The sequence below is a fragment of the Hoplias malabaricus genome, chromosome 1, assembly GCF_029633855.1.
Source record: "Hoplias malabaricus isolate fHopMal1 chromosome 1, fHopMal1.hap1, whole genome shotgun sequence".
NCBI classification, from domain to species: domain Eukaryota; kingdom Metazoa; phylum Chordata; class Actinopteri; order Characiformes; family Erythrinidae; genus Hoplias; species Hoplias malabaricus.
Window position 1 is genome coordinate 32,993,468 of NC_089800.1, and position 22,076 is coordinate 33,015,543.

A 22,076-nucleotide genomic window follows, 5' to 3' on the forward strand; every position below is an offset into this window, starting at 1 on the left:
TTAATGTTGTGTATTGTCTTATGTAGCACCTTGGTCCTGGAGGAACGCTATTTCGTTTCACTGTGTACTGTAAACACTGTGTACTGCTGAAATGACAATAAACTTCTTGAACTTGAACTTGAATCTGATTGTTGTGGTGGTGCTTCCTGCATTGTTTCGGGGGATGGAATGCATGCCACTAATATTTTTACTTTGTCTTGACCCTTTTCTTCTGACCCACAACTATCCCTTGCTGCTGCAAGATTCTCGGACACTGCCGCAGCCTCAGCTGATAACGAAGGGACTTCAGGTGGTTCTGTTATCTCAGTTTCTGCCACGACCTTGTCTCCAGGTCTTGCAAGTATCTGGTCTACATGCCTTCGCACTATGGTGCCATCTCATAACATGACTTTGTAAGACATTGGTCCTGTGACTTTGGTAATAAAACCTGGGATGCATTTAGGTCCATGGCTGAAGTTTCGTGTGATTGTGGCATCTCCCACTCGGAAACTTCTCTCTGATCTTTGCCTGTCATGATGTTTCTTTTGATCTCCCTGCTTCCTTTCTACCTTAGCTCTAAGGTCAGGGTGAACTAGGTCTAGTGTTGATCTTAATCTCCTGCCTTGGAACACTTCCGCTGGTGACAACCCGGTGCTGGACTGGGGAGTAATGCGGTAATTAAACAGCACTCTTGAAACTTTGGTAATGATGCTACCTTCACCTGCCTTTTTCATCATGGATTTAAATGTCTGTACTGCTCGCTCAGCGCAGCCATTTGAAGAAGCATGATAAGGTGCGAAGGTGATGTGTTCGATACCATTCTTGCTCATAAATTCCTTAAACTCTGCACTCACAAAACATGAGCCGTTATCAGACACAATCATCTCTGGTAATCCCTGACTGCTGAAACTCTTACACAGACATTCAATCGTGACGGCTGAAGTTGCTGAGTTTACTGGGTAAGCGTCCATCCATTTGGAATAAGCGTCCATCAAGATAAAAACATATGTCCCATAAAAGGTCCAGCATAGTCTATCTGCAGCCTCTGCCACGGTTTACTTGGCCACTCCCACGGGTGGAGAGGTGCCGGAGCTGGTAAGTTGCGATGTTCTTGGCAAGTGCTACACCCCTTCACGACTGCTTCAATGTCAGCATCCAACTTTGGCCATCAGACGTAGCTTTGTGCCAGTGCCTTCATTGTGGTGATGCCTGGGTGACCATGATGACGCTCACCCTAAAACAAACCGTAAGGAAATTACAGCGGAAATGGCGGTCGACTAAACTGGAAGTATTTCACTGTGCCTGGAAAGATAGCCTTATCCAATATAGAAGGACACTTGTCAATGCACGTTCAGCACATCTGTCCTCACTGATTGAAAATAATAAACACAATCCTAGAGCACTCTTTAATGTAATCTCTAAACTTACAAACAATCGGGCAGCTACTGATCCACAGATCCCAGCCATTCACACCAGCAATGCTTTTATGGACTTTTTTAACAATAAGATTGAAAATATTAGACAAACAATAAATACCATATTACTAAATCCAGCCTGTCTGTCATCTGGTGTGGATGATATAGAACAAAACATAGAAGAAAGATTAGAGGACTTTGACCCACTACCACAGCTAGAACTGGAGAAAATCATCTACTCGTCAAATTGTACGATCTGCACACTTGATGCAATACCAACAAAACTATTTAAAGAAGTATTACCAGTCATAATCAATCCCATTTTAACAATCATAAATTCGTCCCTTAGACTAGGTCACATACCCAAAGCATTTAAACTAGCAGTTATTAAGCCCCTGATCAAAAAACCGAATCTTGATCCTAGTGTACTATCCAATTACAGACCCATCTCTAACCTTCCCTTCATATCTAAGATCTTAGAAAAAGTTGTGGCCCAACAACTTAGGTCATACTTGCATAAGAATAACATATATGAAAAATTTCAATCTGGTTTTAGGCCACACCATAGCACCGAAACAGCTTTAGTTAAGATAACAAACGACCTTCTTCTAGCCTCTGATCGAGGCTGTGTATCCATGCTAGTTCTACTAGACCTCAGTGCAGCTTTCGATACAATTGATCATACTATTCTGCTAGAAAGATTTAAAAACATGGTTGGAATAACAGGAACAGCCCTATCATGGTTTAAGTCTTACCTCACAGATCGCTATCAGTTTGTAAACGTAAATAATGTTTCTTCTACTCATACAAAAATGAGATTTGGAGTTCCCCAAGGCTCCATTTTAGGACCTTTACTATTCATATTATACATGCTGCCACTGGGCAGAGTTATTAGCAGGCATGGCATTACCTTCCACAGTTATGCAGATGACACACAGTTATACATATCAGCCAAACCAGATGACAAACCAACACTAAAGAAAATGGAGGACTGTGTTAAAGAAGTGAAGCATTGGATGTCATACAATTTCCTTCTGCTAAACAGCGACAAAACCGAGGTTCTCCTTCTAGGTCCAAAACCTGCGATAAATAAGGTATCAGATTTAATACATAATTTTGACTTACCTGTTCTCCCTAGCTCATCAGCTAAAAATCTGGGTGTTATAATTGATTCAGATCTACCATTTGATCAGCATATAGGTAACATTACAAGAATAGCTTTCCTACATCTTCGGAACCTCGCTAAGTTAAGAAATTCCTTATCCCTCCCAGATGCGGAAAAATTAGTTCACGCTTTTATTTCATCAAGATTAGATTATTGCAATGCACTTTTATCAGGATGCTCCAGCAGAAACTTGAGTAAACTCCAGTTAATTCAAAATGCTGCAGCCAGGGTCCTCACTAAAACTAGAAAATTTGATCATATCAGTCCAGTCTTATCGGCCCTTCACTGGCTTCCAGTTAAATTCCGTATTGACTACAAAATTCTTTTACTCACGTATAAATCCTTACATGGTCTCGCCCCTGAATACTTGCAAGACCTCATCACACACTATGAACCACCAAGATTACTCAGATCTCAGGGCGCCGGCCTCTTACTAGTACCCAGAATTCATAAGACTTCAGCGGGGGGAAAAGCCTTCTCCTACAAAGCCCCTCAGCTCTGGAACAATCTTCCAGCTAGTGTTCGGGACGCAGACACAGTCACTATGTTTAAGTCTAGGCTTAAAACACACTTGTTCAGTTTAGCCTTTGGCAACTAACCTCTGTTTAGTTAAAGGTTGTCATTTCAGGAACCCATGGACATGGAGAATCAGGGTAAACCTGGATGATGTGCACACAATTTCTCTTGCTTGGAACGAAAGGATGTCTTTGCCTGAGCTCCTTCTGGTTTCCCTACTCCCAGCCTGTTACAGTCTGATCCGTCACTATACTAAAGAAAATATTCACATGCTCTTATTCTCTGCTGCACTCAACTCAACTGCTTCCCTTTACTGTTTTACTGTTTTCTGAGAGAATGGTGGCCCACTGATGGAAGATTGTTTGCTGGATTCTCCTGCGGCCCACACCAGACCAGACCAGACCAGCTGCTCACCTTATTATTATTATTATTATTATGTAGCATAATGACACTTCATTGGTGATCATTTAAAATTCAATCTATAGTTTGATCAGAGGAGGATGGGTCCCCTTTGTGAGTCTTGGTTGCTCCCAAGGTTTCTTCCTCCAGCCTCGAGGGAGTTTTTCCTTGCCACTGTCGCCTTCGGCTTGCTTGCATTGGGCTTTGATTTAAATGTTCTAAACATTTCATTTAAATGTTGATTTAAATGAAACTGTGAAGCTGCTTTGTGACGTCAGTTGTAAAAAGCGCTATACAAATAAATTTTGATTTTGATGATTTTGATGATGCAACTGGCTTAGTAATGCTTCTCGACCTGGCAGAGATAGCACCACGCATGACCCCCACAGTATGCTCCATCTCGACTTTCTTTCTCATGGCATAGGGCACTGGCCTGGGCTGGTAGAACTTTGGGGCAATGCCCTCTTTTATGTATATTTCTGCTGGTGGGCCCCTCCAGGTTCCATGTTCCTCATTGAAAACCTCTTCATTTTGCTTTAGCACATTTTGCAAAGTTTGCTGACACTGTTCCATCTTATTGACATGTACACAATTCATTTCCAACTCTCTTAGCCATGCCTGACCTAGCAGGTTGGGTCCCTTGCCTGCTACCACTACTACTGGTAACTGTCTAACTTTTCCTTGGTACGTTACCGTTACCTCGGCCATTCCTAGTGTAGAGACTCTTTCACCTGTAAATGTTTTTAGAGTTACGGAGCAGTCCTGCAGCTCCTGTGCATTTCCCACTGTCCATAACTTGCCATACTCAGTCTTTGTTAAAATCGTCACACTACAGCCTGTATCCACTTCGAATTTCGCCATGCTCCCATTTATATCTAGCTGTGTGGTAATGGGGTCTCCTTTGCCATTTTTTAGTGTTTTAGGTTGTGCATTGAAAAGACTTCTTCATCGCTGGCCTGTGAACCCGAGAATTCACTCAAATGATGTGTTGACAGCTTTTTATCTTTCCGGCTATCCTTTTCATCCCTTAAAAAAATCGTATGTTTCCCTCTCCCCTTAACGTGCTGCTGGCCAGTAGGAAGTGAGGACCTACACATTTTCTTCACATGCCCCATCTTTCCACATCCATGACACGTTTCTTTTATAAACCGACAGTCCCGAGTCAAGTGCCCCCCCCACACACACCTATAACAAACTAAAGGAACACCTTTGCCTTGCCATTTAGGTCTTATGTTCACCTTATGCACAGCCAGTGGCGTTGCACTTTTGCTTACATTAATGTCCAGAGCCTTTGGGAGCAATTGCAGGTCACGCAATTTGGTTTGCTGTCTCGGTTTGCTGTCTCAATGGCTTGTGCGTCTTTTAACTGCAGTAAAGTTGGCTCAGCGTTCAATATTAACCAGACATTCACCCACGAATATCTTGGTTATTAAAAAAAAAATAAAATGTACACGCCAAATGACTATTTCAGTGCAATTACTACCTATTGTGAACTTATTCACACACACTGGCCTTCAATGTTTTTACTGCTATAAAATATCATTTTGTGATTTACCTATAAGTTCTTTCTGGCGGACAAGCACTTTAGCGACACAACTTCTTTTCAAAATAATAGTCATGGGTATAAGGCATTTAAATATCAGCATTTAAATACGTAAACCCTGTAACACACTTTTGAAAGCTGATTGTACATTAGCTTCCCTATGTGTTCCATGTAAACCTTTTAACAAATTTGTGAAAACAGATTCTATGTCAGATTTCCTATATTTTCTATGGGTTGATGGGGTGTCACAATTAAATGACATGACTCACAGCCCCAATTTCAGTCCTATGATGTAGTACACCCAAGGACCAATATATTTCATGCTCATTTGGACATGTGACCCTTGTAACAAATTTGTGAAAACAGATTCTATGTCAGAGTTCCTATATTTTCTGTGTTGATGGGTGTCACAATTAAATGACATGACTCACAGCCCCAATTCCAGGCCTATGATGAAGTACACCCAAGGACCAATACATTTCATACTCATTTGGACACGTGAACTATGTAACAAATTTGTGAAAACAGATTCTATGTCAGATTTCCTATAGTTTCTAATTCTGGACTAGGAAAGATGGGTTTCACAATTAAATGACATGATCCACAGCCCCAATTTCAGGCCTATGATGTAGTACACCCAATGACCAATACATTTCATGCTCATTTGGACATGTGAACCTTTTAACAAATTTGTGAAAACAGATTCTATGTCAGATTTCCTATATTTTCTATTCTAGACTAGGAAAGATGAGTGTCACAATTAAATGACATGACTCACAGCCCCAGTTTCAGTCCTGCAATGAAGTACACTCAAGGACCAATATATTTCATGTTCATTTGGACATGTGAACTATGTAACAAATTTGTGAAAACAAATTCTATGTGAGATTTCCTATATTTTCTGTTTCTGGACTAGGAAAAATGGGGATCAGACATTTCTGGTGGAACTAGAAATTGCACACATTACACTGTATCTGCAGAATAAAAAAAAAAATGAAAAGAAAACGAAACATTTAATTGACTGTTATATAGAAACCGAGAAAAGTTGATCTTTTACAAAAAAGTGGAATACTGACCCACTGTGTATAACAGGGATAAGACCTATGTGCGCACATGTGGCATAATTCATCCAGATTTTCTGAAATAGGTAATTTTGGAGAAAATTCTATTAACATGACATTTTTACTGATTCCTATATCTTTTATTTATGCTGAGTTTTTATTTTAATATATAATATAAATTGTTGTTCACTCCCAGTGTTTTTAATTATTTGTAGGATTCAAGCTAATTATTTTGTTGATTTTCATTGATCACACAAACTTTGGTTTTCCCAAACTGTATATTTAGATCTCAGATCTATCATTTGATCAACATATAGGTAACATTACAAAAACAGCTTTCCTACATCTTCGAAACCTTGCTAAGTTAAGAAACTCCTTATCCCTCCCAGATGCGGAAAAATTAGTTGACGCTTTTATTTCATCAAGATTAGATTATTGCAATGCACTTTTATCAGGATGCTCCAGCAGAAACTTCAGTAAACTCCAGCTAATTCAAAATGCTGCAGCCATGGTCCTCACTAAAACTAGAAAATTTGATCATATCAGCCCAGTCTTATCGGCCCTTCACTGGCTTCCAGTTAAATTCCGTATTGATTACAAAATTCTTTTACTCACGTATAAATCCCTACACGGTCACCAAGATTACTCAGATCTCAGGGCGCCGGCCTCTTACTAGTACCCAGAATTCATAAGACTTCAGCGGGGGGGGAAGCCTTCTCCTACAAAGCCCCTCAGCTCTGGAACAATCTTCCAGCTAGTGTTCGGGACGCAGACACAGTCACTATGTTTAAGTCTAGGCTCAAAACACACTTGTTCAGTTTAGCCTTTGGCAACTAACCTCTGTCTAGTTTAAGATTATCGTTTTCAGGAACTCATGGACATGGAGAATCAGGGTAAACCCGGATGATGTGCTCACAATTTCTCTTGTTTCGAGCGGAAGGATGTCTTTACCTGAGCTCCTTCTGGTTTCCCTCCTCCCAATCTGTTACAGTCAGATCCGTCACTACACTAATGAAAATATTCACATGCTCTTATTCTCTGCTGCACTCAACTAAACTAACTGCTTCCCTTTACTGTTTTACTGTTTTCTGAGAAAATGGTGGCCCACTGATGGAAGATTGTTTGCTGGATTCTCCTGCGGCCCAGACCAGACCAGACCAGCTGCTCACCTTATTATTATTATGTAGCATAATGTCACTTCATTGGTGATAATTTAAAATTCAATCTATAGTTTGATCAGAGGAGGATGGGTCCCCTTTGTGAGTTTTGGTTCCTCCCAAGGTTTCTTCCTCTAGCCTCGAGGGAGTTTTTCCTTGCCACTGTCGCCTTCGGCTTGCTTGCATTGGGTTTTGATTTAAATGTTCTGTTCTGAAACTGTGAAGCTGCTTTGTGACAACATCAGTTGTAAAAGGCGCTATACAAATAAATTTTGATTTGATTTGATTTAATTTATTTTTAAATCAAACATTTCAAATGACATCTTTTCCCTTGATGAATAATTTCCAGAAATTCCCAACTCTAATGATCCTGTTGTAATACAGCTGCTTCAGTTTGTGATGAACTTTGCAAGTAAGTGCCATTCCTCCTATTCCTAATGTAACACATTGTGCAGCAATTAATGTAAGTTATTGGAACCTCTAGCATTACCTGAACTGCTCAGTATTTCTTCTGCAAGTTCCAGTCTACGCTGTGCAATTTCTGCTGCACTTGATTTTATTTCTATGTTGTCTGGAACATGCGGAAAGGCAGAAATGATGCTTGACCCCATCTGCACATACATAAATATATATAGGTAGGTTTGTCACTATTGCTTACCCTGTTACAAGAAATGCAATATTAAAAAAGTGAAATTAAACCGCTAATATATTTGTGTGGAAATACAACACCCATAAGCTGGAAATGTGTATTTAATAATCCCATTCAAATGATGATTTTTACCTCCATCACAAAGATTCCACAGCTTGTAGTGTCTTTTTGCCTCGTGTGTGGGATGACGCCAGGCTGCCATTGAATGTCAACCCATTCTTCTTTGCCAAGTGTCGTTCTCTGTCTTTTGAAGAGTTCACTTATCAAAAATTCATACTGAAACTTGTATTAGGTTATATGAACTTATTTAAAGTGTAAATTACTACCTTTCATATAAAATAGCAAAGTATGTTGTATCAGATTGAGCTTACACTTTCTTTAAATACAGATTAGATTGCTTTGAGTATGTCATGTTTTAAACATCTGGTAATGTTCCCAGATACCAGCTCTTCCATTACTGATGCCATTACTTTTTTATGTATTTATCTTTTTATTTATTACTATTTAACTAAGTGCAAGAAACTTGTTTTTAAGAATAAGTGGAAGAGAAAAATATCTAAAAAATGTATATAACTATGTAAATATAATAATAATAATAATAATAATAATAATAATAATAATAATAATAATAATAATAATACTTTAGTTCAAATAAAACATTGTTCATTGTAGTTTTTATTTCTTCCAGTTGGGGGCAACTATTAGCAATTTGGAGTGAATATTCTCGGATATATCAGTATTATCACAGATAATTAGTGCAATTAAATTAGTGTTTTTTGAAACAGAAGACACATAGGACAGTGGGTAAATAGTCAAGTCAAGGTAAATGAAAATTAATTTCAGTTCATGGCATGATCTATAGAATCTGTATATTTGTTCGTATTAGCATATGTGTGTTTCAGTGGACAATTTCCAAAGCTGCTGAAATAGCCTTAGAATTAGTTGAAGCATGAAATCAGCAATCAAGCCAAGAAGAAGAAATGTATGGAATGAAGTTGGGGGTGTTAAAAATGTGGCAAAACACTTCAGTACTTTTCAAATGTTGCCAAAAAAAATACCCTTCATGTCAGATATGTGGCACTCATTATCATTAAGGATTTTTAATGACGATAGTCTTGTAAACAGAAAATGGTTATCGGTGGCATGGAACAGCAACAGACAGGGTCTAAGAGAGAAAGTTGAGGAGTTGAAAAGAGAGTCAGCATTTGCTAAGTCATGTGAGAACGAAATATGTGATGAAACTACAAGCTGCCAAAAAGAAGCTGACAACATGGATAAAAAACAGGATGATGTTCCTGTTGACAATTTGAGTGAAAGTGAACAACAAGCTGACTCTGATCGAGATCTTAAAACAGATGATGCTAGCCACATTCTGACTGAACATAATACTTGCCAGATCAGTGAGGCAAAAACAGACAAGACACAGTCAGCACATAAGAAAGTGCAAAAACAATGGCGCAAAATAAAAAGTGTTCCTAAATCATTTCACATTACTATCAGCGCAAAGAAATGGAAAAAAATTGCTCCAAAAATAAATGAGAAGCATTTACATAAGTCATAGACACGTGTTTTTTATAATTCCTTCAGGAAAAGAAATCCCTCATGTACCCTTTCTTTTAAATATCAGTGGCTGAAAAAAATCACTCAGCAGAAAACGGCAGGCCCCATTTTTCAAGGCATGTGCCTTTTGTACCTTTTCAACTTGTAAGGCCAAATACACATTTCTTATTTCACACAAACCAAAGGAGGATAAAATGATAAAGGTCCAAGTGAGACACCAGGGCCATGTCCTTCATAGAGTGGGGGAATTTCGTCACAGATGGGCAAGCTTTCGCAGGAGGGGTAAAATAGCTAAAGCATTATCCCAAGGCATCAGTAATGCATATTACAGCCAATTACAAGTAACCCCAAAGGAAGAGCTGGTAGCTGGGAACATTACTAGTTGTTTAAAACGTGACATACTCAAAACAATCTCTTCAGAGATAAACAAAGCCAACAGACTTCATGACAACGTCATGCTTGAAATGATGCTCACCCAAAACATACTAAAGGAATGTGACACTAATTACACAAAACTGGCCTGGATATTTTCAGCACTTGCAGGTAAACCCATTTGCTGTTCACCTGTACACAGAACAGAGTGTGTCCATCCTGGTGGTACATCTGCGAAAAAAAGAAACCTTTCCCTTTATTTGGATGCAACAGGAGGTGTGGTAGCAAAAATTCCACAGCAGTCAAAACGAGTCTTGTACTACAGTTTAACACTTCCAGGGATGAATCATGATGCACTGCCACTCCCAGTGGCTGAAATGCTATCCAATGACCATGATGTCCCCACCATTTCATTTTGGTTACTGAAGTTTGCAACTAACTTGGCAAAATGCACAAAGATTCGCGTCCACAAGATAGAAGTAGACCACAGCTGGGCATTAATTCAGGGCACCCTTTTGTCCTTCAATAAGGACAACATCCGTCAGTACCTTGAGAAGGCATTCCTGATTGTCACAGGAAAGGATAAAGGATGTGGATTTCACCGTAGTTCACATATGTGCTGCTCATGCAATAAAGGCATTTTCAAACGCTGCTGCCCGAAAGACTAATGACCGAGGGCTGAGAGAGTTTGCCACATTTTGTTTTGGCCTTCTTCAGAACACCACAATGTTTGAAGAAGCAAAATAAATCTTCAGGCATATATGTATGGTGTTCACAACAGAACATGAAACCCAAAGGGTACAGGAAAGTGTTAATGAGTTAAGGAAGCTCATTAACAAAACCTCTGATGTAGAGCTTTGCTCCCATATGTGCAGTGAGAAAGAGGAAATTCAAACAAGCCTGAAAACTATCAGTGGTGGATCACCATTGACAGCTGCCTTCAAGGCAGTTATAAATGATATCAAGGGTGACTCTTCAGTGGCACACGATCAACTGGAATGTGACAAAAATATGTACTTCTGCCCAGACATCCCACAAATTCTGTTTGATTCATATTTAGGAATTTTTCCATTGTGGAGTGGGCTGCTTCTTGGAAATTTAACATGACACAGCTCTATGGAACAACCATTAACAATTCCTAAAATAACTAGAGATACCAACTGCCATGTTGAGACCTGGTTTGGAATCATGAAGCAATCAGTTCTAAGGCACAAAAAGAAAATGCGTCCTGCAGAGTTCATCTGTTCAATGCACTTATCACTAAAGGGGAGATACATTGAACATGTAATGAAAATGGGCATGTCCACAGATCTAACAAACACACTTACTGCATCCATCTTCTCTGGACACATTCAAAGAACAGTGGGCAAAGCGAACTGTGTCCAATATGCCTCAGACATCAAAATATTTCTCTATACCAAAAAACATACCAGTGCCCAAGGGGAAAACGACCAAAAAAAAAAAAAAAAAAAGAAGGCTGGTCTGTCCATCAAGAAATTAGTCAACAATGACGAGGTACAGGATCTTAAAATTATAAGTTCAATTTTGATTTTACAGTACAATGTTGTACAAACATTTATAGAATTTTGTTTCATTCTTTGTAGGCTACAATTTCTACCACAGTACTACCTCCTGCAAATGTGTGCATGCAACAAAGCACTGCAGAGACTGTGTGTGCCAAAGAAAATGTAAAGTAGACCTTTAAAAGTATTGTATAAATTGTAAATATAGCTATATGACAATGTCCTTACTAGTTTTTTTTTTGACTATGCAGGTGAAAAAGCTCTTTACTAGTAAAGGAGATGAAAAGTTGGTATCAGTGGTGAGCTGCACAGATGTCACTGCCACTCATGTAGTTCGACTTTCAAATCACTGCAACCACATCAAGACATTTATGGGGAGGTAAATCACCTCTAAATTTATTCTACATGAACAGCAGCTGATATAGTATGACAGTAATAACTAAGGTCAACAAATATATATTTTTTCACAGATTATAGAATTATTCTTCCAACTTCAGAAGAATAGGAGTCCAGCTGGAAGACAGCTGTACCACCTCAATCTTTATACAATGGGGGTTATCTTCAGAGGTGAAGAAAAAGACTTCATCACACAACGCCTTGGACGAGTATGGCTTTTACTCTCTGACAAGTTTCACTCAGTTTTTTATTCATATATCACTTTTCACAACAAAAAGTCGTCACAAAGCAGCTTTACAGAGAGCCGGGTCCAAGCCTCCTATGAGCAAGCCAGGGGCAACAATGGCAAGGAAAAACTCCCTCAACACATGAGGAAGAAACCTTGGAAGGAACCAAGACTCATACGGGGAACCCATCCTCCTCGGGTCGACACCGGAGACACAACAGAGAACAGAACAGAAGTAAAAGTGAAATGATGACAGATGAAAGGGTTATAGTAATGTGAATGTAGTATATTAGTGATGTATGAGTCTGAGGAAGGAGAAGGTGATCAGGGATTCTGTGTGAGTTAAAAGTAGGTGCAGAGTTAATCTGAGATAAAACAGCATGGCCAAGCATGATAGTGTAGATGAGACAAGGCCAGGATCTTGTACAGGACAGAGGGGCTGGATCAGGGCAACACCTGGAGAGCAGCAGGACATCTCAAAGCATGAGAGAGACAGGAGAAAGAAAACCAGACAAAGGGAACAAATAAAAATACAGAGGTTAGTAGGGTCATGGTAAAGAACGGGCAAATTGGCCTGCGAAAAAAGCTTCCACGGGTCAGGCAAGAGAACCCAACGACAGACAGCGTGTTGGCGGTTACTAGAAATCTAACTAAAAAAGCTGTAGCTATGGTAGTATGACAGGGTTAATACAAAACAGTGATGATATGAAAACCAGCTCGAAAACACTGATAGAGAAGGAGTAAACTGAAAGGGAATGATTAACCAAAAGCTTTTTTGAAAAGGTAGGTTTTTAATCTAGATTTAAAAATTGAGAGTGTGTCTGAGCCCCGAACAGTAACCGAAAGCCTACTCCAGAGTTGAGGAGCTTTGTGAGAAAAGGCTCTTCCTCCTGCAGTGTTTTTCTTAAAGCGAGGAACAAAGAGTAGATGGGCATCCTGTGAACGAAGTGTACGTGACGGGTGATAAGGTATGAGAAGTTCAGTAAGATACTGTGGGCCTAAACCATTGAGATTTATAAGCTAAGAGGAGTATTTTATAGTCAATGCGAAATTTTACAGGTAGCCAGTGTAGGGACGAGAGAACTGGGGTGATATGTTTCTAGCTCTTTTCTAGCTCTAGTGAGCACCCTGGGTGCTGCATTTTAAAGTAACTGAAGCTTGTGTAACGTTTGCACGAGCTCCCTGCCAGGAGCGCATTGCAGTAGTCTAGACGTGAAGTTATAAAAGCATGCACTAGTTTCTCTGCATCTTTTAAGGATAAAATATGCAGAATTTTGGCAATACTGCGTAGGTGGAAGAAGGCGGTTTTGACTGTATTGGATATGTGGGCATCAAATGTGAGAGTCGAATCAAAGGCTACCCCTAAGTTTTTAATGATGGTATTGTGTCTTACTGTTGAATTATCAAGATTAATAGCAGCATTTCTGAGTGAATGTATCTGAGTATCTGTACCTAGTAACAAGATTTCAGTTTTATCAGAATTTAACATGAGAAAATTTTGCATCATCCAGTCTTTAATTTCAGTTAGACATTCTGTTATTTTAAGTAGACAAGCAACATCATTAGGTTTGGCTGATATATAGTGCCACGCAGGCATCTCAGGACTCCAGATCCCAGAATACACCAGACAGTCACATGACGCCACACCGTTCTCACGCTCTGGAATCCTAATCACGAACACCTGTTTCTCTCAGTATATAAGCTTCACTCACTCACCAGTCTATGCAGAGTATTGCGTGATCCATATCCATATGCAAAGCGTTCTCTACATACCTGTCTGTCCTGAATTCAAGTTACCTACATTATGCTCGTCTTTCGGTTTTCGTCCTTGTCTTGCCCCCTTGGATTTGTTTGCTCTCCGGTTCATGAACTCTGCATAGCTTTTTGACTAATCTCTTGGATTATCTCTGAAGTACTGTTTGTTTCCGGTATTCAACCCGTGCTTGGTTTTGTTAACCCCTTGTGGATTGTGATTAATAAACTCTTTCTACTGTTAACCACTAACTTTCTAGTGTCTGCCACCTGTCCAGTCGTGACATACAGTTGTGTGGAATTGAATCCCAAGCTTACGGATTAGTCTACCCAGTGGCAGCATGTAGAGTGTGAACAATACAGGGCCAAGCACTGATCCTTGTGGAACACCATATTTAACTAAAGTATGATTAGAGGATTTATTATTCAGATAAACAAATTGATAACGATCAGATAAATAAGATCTGAACCAAGAGAGGGCAGGTCCTTTTATTCCTACCAGATTTTCCAGCCTATCAAGAAGCATTACATGATCTATGGTATCAAACGCTGCACTAAGGTCAAGCAGCACCAGAATAGAGATATAGCCCTTATCATGTGAAAGGAGTAAGTCATTAGTTACTCTTGTTAGAGCCGTTTCTGTGCTGTGATTTGGTCTATATCCAGACTGAAAAATGTCATGAATGTCATTGTTTCATAGGTAAGAGCACAACTGCTGTGACACGACTTTTTCTAGAATCTTAGCAATAAAAGGGAGGTTTGATATTGGCCTGTAGTTTGCTAGTACAAGAGGGTCAAGATTGGGTTTTTTAATAATTGGTTTGATTGCCGCTAGTTTCAGAGGTTTTGGTACATATCCAATGTTGAGGGATGAGTTTATTATTGTGAGTAATGGTCTAATGACTTTAGGTAAAATTTGTTTAAATAATTGTGTTGGTACAGGATCCAGTAAGCATGATGTTGATTTAGATGAGCTAATTAAACTAAGCAAGTCATTTTCATCGACAGAATTCAAGTAGTCTAAGTGCACCTCAGAGCTAGCGGGGGGTTCATCAACAAAAGCCGATGTGACTATGAACTGATTTTGGATTTTGAGGCAATCAATTTTATCATTAAAAAACCTCATAAAGTCATTGCTACAGAAATCAGAGGGGACAATGGGGTTGATTTCCTTTTTGTTGCCAATTAGATTTGATACAGTGCTAAAAAGGAATCTAGGGTCGTCTTTGTTGTTTTCTATAAGGGAAGAGATATACTGTGATTTAGTTTTAGATAAGGCATGTTTGTAGTCGGTGAGACTGTGCTGCCATGCAATTCGGAAACATTCTAGTTTTGTGTGTCTCCATTTACGTTCATGGTTACGAGCAGCCAGTTTTAAGGCATGCGTGCTGTCACTGTACCATGGAGCAAGCATTTTCTCTCTAAATTGTTTGGTCTTGACTGGTGCAACACTATCTAGGTTTGTACACAATAAATGTTGTAGGTTGTTTGTAATGAGCTCAAGGTCATTTGGGTGAGTTGGAAAAGAAATGGTGGTAAGGTCTGGAAGGTTATTGATAAAATCACTAACGGGTGAGGATGTTATAGTGCGCTTTCTAATATAGCGTGGCTGTGGACAAATATCAAAGTTTAACGCAATTTCATATGTGATTAGATGGTGATCAGAGATGGTCTCATGTAACGAGAGATTGGATAGATTCTTTATCTCAATGCCCCATGTTAACACTAGGTCCAATGTGTGTTTGCATTGATGAGTGGGCCCAGTAACATTCTGAGTGAACCCTAGCGCATCCAAAATTGATTCAAATGCAATTTTAAGTGGATCATGATCCTTCTCAAAGTGAATATTGAAATCACCAACAATTCACCAATCGTTTCTATTCTGTATAATTCCGATAGATTGTGATGAGCATAAGAGTGCTTCCTTTTTGATGCAGTGACTTTAAGAGTAAGTACTTCAAAGGATTTAGTATCATAACTAGATTTTTGTGTTGTGTCAATGGTAGGGTCATAAATTGTGGCTACACCACCACCACGACCAGATGTTCGTGGGCAACTGTAATAGCTGAAGCCAGGGGGAGTGGACTCATTTAGGGCAATGTATTCATTGGGTTTAGCCCATGTTTCGCAGAGACATAATGCATAGAGTTTGTTATCAGTAATAATATCACAGACAGTGAGTGCTTTGTTAGAGATCGTATATTTAAAAGCCCTAATTTAATGCTGGAAGTGCTGAAATATTGTGTTCGCTGCAGTGCCTTGATGTTAATTCTAATTAGGCTGTTAAAACTGATTTTTGGGCGTTTGTGATAACAAGCTTTGCGGGGAACAAACACAGTCTCAATGCTGAAAAATTTATTAGCGTTAATCAGAGTGGGTGATATGGACATGCTACTCATTATACTAGCAGTAGAGAGATGGTCAGGAGGAACATTAGGAATTTTAACATTACTTACCTGCTCGCTATCCATTCCACCTACCTGACTGATGTGACTGGGAATGACCAGTCAGTTCCAGCGCGGAACCACCTCAACGTTCTCAGAGAGAACTACGGATCCTAGACGGCTCAGATGAAGCCCATCCCAACGATAAAGGGCCGGACGCTCACAAAAGCACTCCCAGTTGTCGACGTAGTTCACGCCGACAGTGCCGCACCAATCCAGGAGCCAGGAGTGGAGTCCAAAGAGCCTGCTAAACGCCTCGCATCCTCGACGGTAGGTGGGCAGGGGGCCAGAGACGATGATCCTAGCGTCCGTCTTCTTCCGAGCGGTATCCAGAAGCGAACGGTAGTGCTCCTTCAGGACCTCGCTGCAGTGGGCAGAGATGTAGTTCTTTCCCACGTGGAGAACGACGGTGCCGAAGTCCTCGCGCTGCTGAAGCGCTGCCGGAAGTCGCCTGGCAACGTCCAGGACACGTGCGCCTGGGAGACAAGACACAGTTGCATTACTCTTTATGGCCGGCACTTTTAAATGTCTAACTATTAAATCACCAATAATAAGAACACCGTCCTGTTTAGTCTTCGGTGCTGGAGCAGGTGCAGGTGAAGGCCAGGAGCTGAGCACCTCAAACCGGTTGGCAGAAGTGAAGACTGGCTGCGGTGGAGGGGGGGAAGGCCTCGGCTTCCCACGCCCACGCTGGCTCTCCCATCCCAGTGCAGGGGTGTAGATGGGTACCCCCGCGAACCGCCGTGGCAGAGGAGCCGGAGAGGCTCGTCTTCTCCCGCTGGAGTTCCGTCTGCTTCTCCAAGAGACGCTGAATCCGGCGACCCAGCTGCTCGAGCTCCGCGTCGAGCTCAGAGAGGGCTCGTTTCTCGGCAGGCGCCATGAAGAGAGAAAAATAAACAAGGAGAAATAATATGTACGAAAAATGAAGTTAAGAAGCACAGTGGGTTAAGAACAAGAAAGACAACACACTAGGATAAGTAATGCCAAAAATATATGCAATAGAGTTTGTAAATAAACATCTAGAGGACTAAAACAGTGACAAACAGCAAACAATTTCAAATCAAGCACGCAAGCAGTCAGCCAGAAGTGACGTACCTGTGACCTATATATTCCCTGATATATATATATATATATATATATATACATCCCTTGATATATTTACTTTATTTATATATATATATATATATATATATATATATATATATATGTTAAATATAATATATCAGGGAATGATTGGAGCATGCAACACCGAGGGTCACTGGATATTGGTGGTAGGATAGAAAGTTCACCACCACATTTTAACCTTTTAAATAATGTATGGAACTTTCAATTAAGCTCAGAATATAACTAATATAATAAAAAAAAAACATTTACGTCCTTGATCCTCTTGGACATGAAGAGCCGAGGAAGTCAGAGATGGCAGTTAAAAGGTTCACATATATAATCTGCAAAAAAAATATGTGATTAAAAAAGAAACTGCCTAATCTATATTTAAGGAAAGTGTAAGCTCAATCTGATACAATATACTTTGCTATTTTATATAAAAGGCAGTAATTTACACTTTAAATACGTTCATATAACCTAATACATGTTTCAGTATGAATTTATACGATTTTTGTTAAGTGAACCCTTCAAAAGACGAAGAACGACACTCAGCAAAGAAGAATGGGTTGACATTCAATGGCAGCCTGGTGTCATCCCACACACGAGGCAAAAAGACACTACAAGCTGTGGTATCTTTGTGATGGAGGTAAAAAATCATCATTTGAACGGGATTATTAAATACACGTTTCTAGCTTATGGATGTAGTATTTCCACACAAATATATTAGCGGTTTGGTTGGAATTACATTGATTGTTCATTTATTCATAGGTAGTGTACCTGTAATTACAATGAATGGATAATTTCACATTTTTAATATTGCATTTCTTGTAACAGTGTAAGCAATAGTGACAAACCTACCTATATATATATATTTATGTATGTGCAGATGGGGTTAAGCATCATTTCTGCCTTTCCGCATGTTCCAGACAACATAGGAATAAAATCAAGTGCAGCAGAAATTGCACAGCGTAGATTGGAACTTGCAGAAGAAATACTGAGCAGTTCAGGTAATGCTAGAGGTTCCAATAACTTACATTAATTGCTGCACAATGTGTTACATTAGGAATAGGAGGAATGGCACTTGCAAAGTTCATCACAAACTGAAGCAGCTGTACTACAACAGGATCATTTGAGTTGGGAATTTCTGAAAACTATTCATCAAGGGAAAAAAATTTTATTTGAAATGTTTGATTTAAAAATAAATATACGGTTTGGGAAAACCAAAGTTAGTGTGATCTATGAAAATCAACAAAATAATAAGCTTGAATCCTACAAATAATCAAAAACACTGGGAGTGAACCGCAATTTATATTATATGTTAAAAGAAAAACTCAGGATAAATAAAAGATATAGGAATCAGTAAAAATGTTATGTTAATTGAATTTTCTCCAAAATTACCTATTTCAGAAAATCTGGATGAATTATGCCACATGTGCGCACATAGGTCTTATCCCTGTTATACACAGTGGGTCAGTATTCCACTTTTTTGTAAAAGATCAACTTTTCTCGGTTTCTATATAACAGTCAATTAAATGTTTCATTTTCTTTTGATTTTGTATTTTTATTCTGCAGATACAGTGTAATGTGTGCAATTTCTGGTTCCACCAGAAATGTCTGATCCCCATTTTTCCTAGTCCAGAAACAGAAAATATAGGAAATCTCACATAGAATTTGTTTTCACAAATTTGTTACATAGTTCACATGTCCAAATGAACATGAAATATATTGATCCTTGGGTGTACTTCATCACAGGACTGAAATTGGGGCTGTGAGTCATGTCATTTCATTGTGACACTCATCTTTCCTAGTCCAGAAATAGAAAATATAGGAATTCTGACGTAGAATCTGTTTTCACACATTTTAAATTTTTTTTACATGGAACACATAGGGAAGCTGATGTACAATCAGCTTTCAAAAATGTGTTACAGGTTTAACGTATTTAATTGCTGACATTTAAATGCCCGATACACTAGACTTTTATTTTGAAAAGAAGTTGCATCGCTTAAGTGCTTCTCCGCCAGAAAGAACTTATCGGTAAATCACAAAATAATATTTTCACATCTTACAGCAGTAAAAACATTGAAGGCCAGTGTGTGAATAAGTTCACAATATGTAGTAATTGCACTGAAATAGTCAGTTGGCGTGTAAATTTTTTTTTAATAACCAAGATATTCACCGCGGTCACGCCATATGCACTTTGCGAAAACGCAGTCACGGCATCTACACTAGGATTTCTTATGCGCTTCTACATCACAGTTTACGGTAGAACGTGTGCGAGTGAGAGGGGGGACTCGCAGAAAAGCGCAGATATTGAAAATTCATAAGAAATTAATTTAAAACATAATTCAATACAGTTAATATTAAAAACAGGCCTGATTGGCTAAAAGTACGGTTTGTTACCAGAAAATCTCACTGTTGTATTGAAAAACATGTCCTCAGGTACACAGGGTATAATATTTATGTGCATTTACTGTAAGAATTAGAAGTAATAGGCTTGAAAAAAACTTCAAAAAACGCTATGGATATTAAATTCCATAAAATGGTTAAATCAAACTGTTACCAGACCACTCCACTGCATTCTTGAAGAGCATGTTCTCAGGTACTCATGGTATAATTTTCATACATTTTTACTGTAGGAATATGAAGTAATATTATTTGATGATGTTTAATTTACATATATGGACAATTTTGAGTTCTATTAAAGGGTTAAATCAAACTGTTACCAAACCACTCCACAGCAGCCTTGAAGAACATGTTCTAGAGTACCCAGAGAATAATTGTCAAACATTTTTACTGTAGGAATTTGGAGTAATATCATTTCAAACTCATAAATATGCTGTTTAATTTACAAATATTGCAGAATTTTGAGAGCTATTAAAGGGTTGAATCAAACTGTTACCAAACCATTCCACTGCAGCCTTGAAGGACATGTTCTCAGGTGCCCAGAGAATAATTTTTATACATTTTTACTGTAGGAATTTGGAGTAATAGCATTACAAACTTCATAAGAATAACAACACAATTCCACAAATTGCAGAATGCTGAAGGCCATAACATGGTTAAATCAAACTGTTATCAGACCACTCCACTGCAGTCTTGAAGAGCATGTTCTCAGGTACCCAGAGAATAATTTTTATACATTTTTACTGTAGGAATTTGGAGTAATAGCATTACAAACTTCATAAGAATAACAACACAATTCCACAAATTGCAGAATGCTGAAGGCCATAACATGGTTAAATCAAACTGTTACCAGACCACTCCACTGCAGTCTTGAAGAGCATGTTCTCAGGTACCCAGAGAAAATTTTCATACATTTTTACTGTAGGAATTTGGAGTAATAGCATTACAAACTTCATAAGAATAACAACACAATTCCACAAATTGCAGAATGCTGAAGGCCATAAAATGGTTAAATCAAACTGTTACCAGACCACTCCACTGCAGTCTTGAAGAGCATGTTCTCAGGTACCCAGAGAATAATTTTCATACATTTTTACTGTAGGAATTTGGAGTAATATTATTTCAAATCTCATAAAAATGATGCTTAATTTACATATGTGGCCAATTCTGAGTGCAATTAAAAAGGGTTAAATGAAACTGTTACCAAACCATTCCACTGCAGTCTTGAAGAGCATGTTCTCAGGTACCCAGAGAATATTTTTTATAAATTTTTACTGTAGGAATATGGAGAAATATCATTTCAAACTTATAAATATGCTGTTTAATTTACAAATATTGCAAAATTGTGAGAGCTATTAAAGGGTTAAATCAAATTGTTACCAAACAACTTCACTGAAGCCTTGAAGAACATGTTCCAAGGTGCCCAGAGAATAATTGTCGTACATTTTTACTGTAGGAATTTGGAGTAATAATATTTCAAATCTCATTAAAATGATGTTTAATTTACATATATGACAAAATTGTGAGTCCTATTAAAGAGTTAAATCAAATTGTTACCAAACCATTCCACTGCCACCTTAAAGAATATGTTCTCAGGTACTCAGAGAATAAGTTTTATACATTTTTACTGTAGGAATTTGGAGTAAGAGCATTTCAAATTTCAGTAAAAATTGTTAAATTTGCAAGTATTGCAAAATTCTGAGAGCTATTAATGAGTTAAATCAAACTGTTACCAAACCACTCCACTGCAGCCTTAAAGAATATGTTCTCGGGTACTCAGAGAATAATTTTTATACATTTTTACTGTAGGAATTTGGAGTAATATCATTTCAAACTTATAAATATGCTGTTTAATTTACAAATATTGCAAAATTGTGAGAGCTATTAAAGAGTTAAATCAAATTGTTACCAAATCACTTCACTGAAGCCTTGAAGAACATGTCCCAAGGTACCCAGAGAATAATTGTCGTACATTTTTACTGTAGGAATTTGGAGTAATAGCATTACAAACTTCATAAGAATTTTGTTTAATTTGCATATAAGGCAAAATTGTGAGTCCTATTAAAGGGTTAAATCAAACTGTTACCAGACCACTCCACTGCAGCCTTAAAGAACATGTTCTAGAGTACCCAGACTATAAAAATAGCATTACAAACTTCATAAGAATAAAAACACAATTCCATAAATTGCAGAATTCTGAAGGCCATAAAATGGTTAAATCAAACTGTTACCAGACCACTCCACTGCAGCCTTGAACAACATTTTCTAGAGTACCCAGGGTACAAATTTCATACATTTTTACTGTAGGAATTTGGAGTAATATTATTTCAAATCTCATAAAAAATGATGTTGAATTTACATATATGGCAAATTTTGAGTGCTATTAAAGGGTTAAATCAAACTGTTACCAGA

General features: G+C 38.5%; 1 protein-coding gene across 1 annotated transcript; it reads right to left on the reverse strand.

The window, feature by feature from the left end:
- Positions 1-685: 685 nt before the first annotated feature.
- LOC136709569 (uncharacterized) lies at positions 686-19,451 on the reverse strand. The gene is made up of 3 exons (XM_066684945.1): positions 19,447-19,451; positions 16,194-17,022; positions 686-1,213 (listed from the first exon to the last, which is right to left on the reverse strand). The coding sequence occupies exons 1-2, from the start codon at positions 19,449-19,451 to the stop codon at positions 16,221-16,223; spliced, it is 807 nt and encodes a 268-aa protein (XP_066541042.1). The 3' UTR covers positions 686-1,213; positions 16,194-16,220.
- Positions 19,452-22,076: the final 2,625 nt, after the last annotated feature.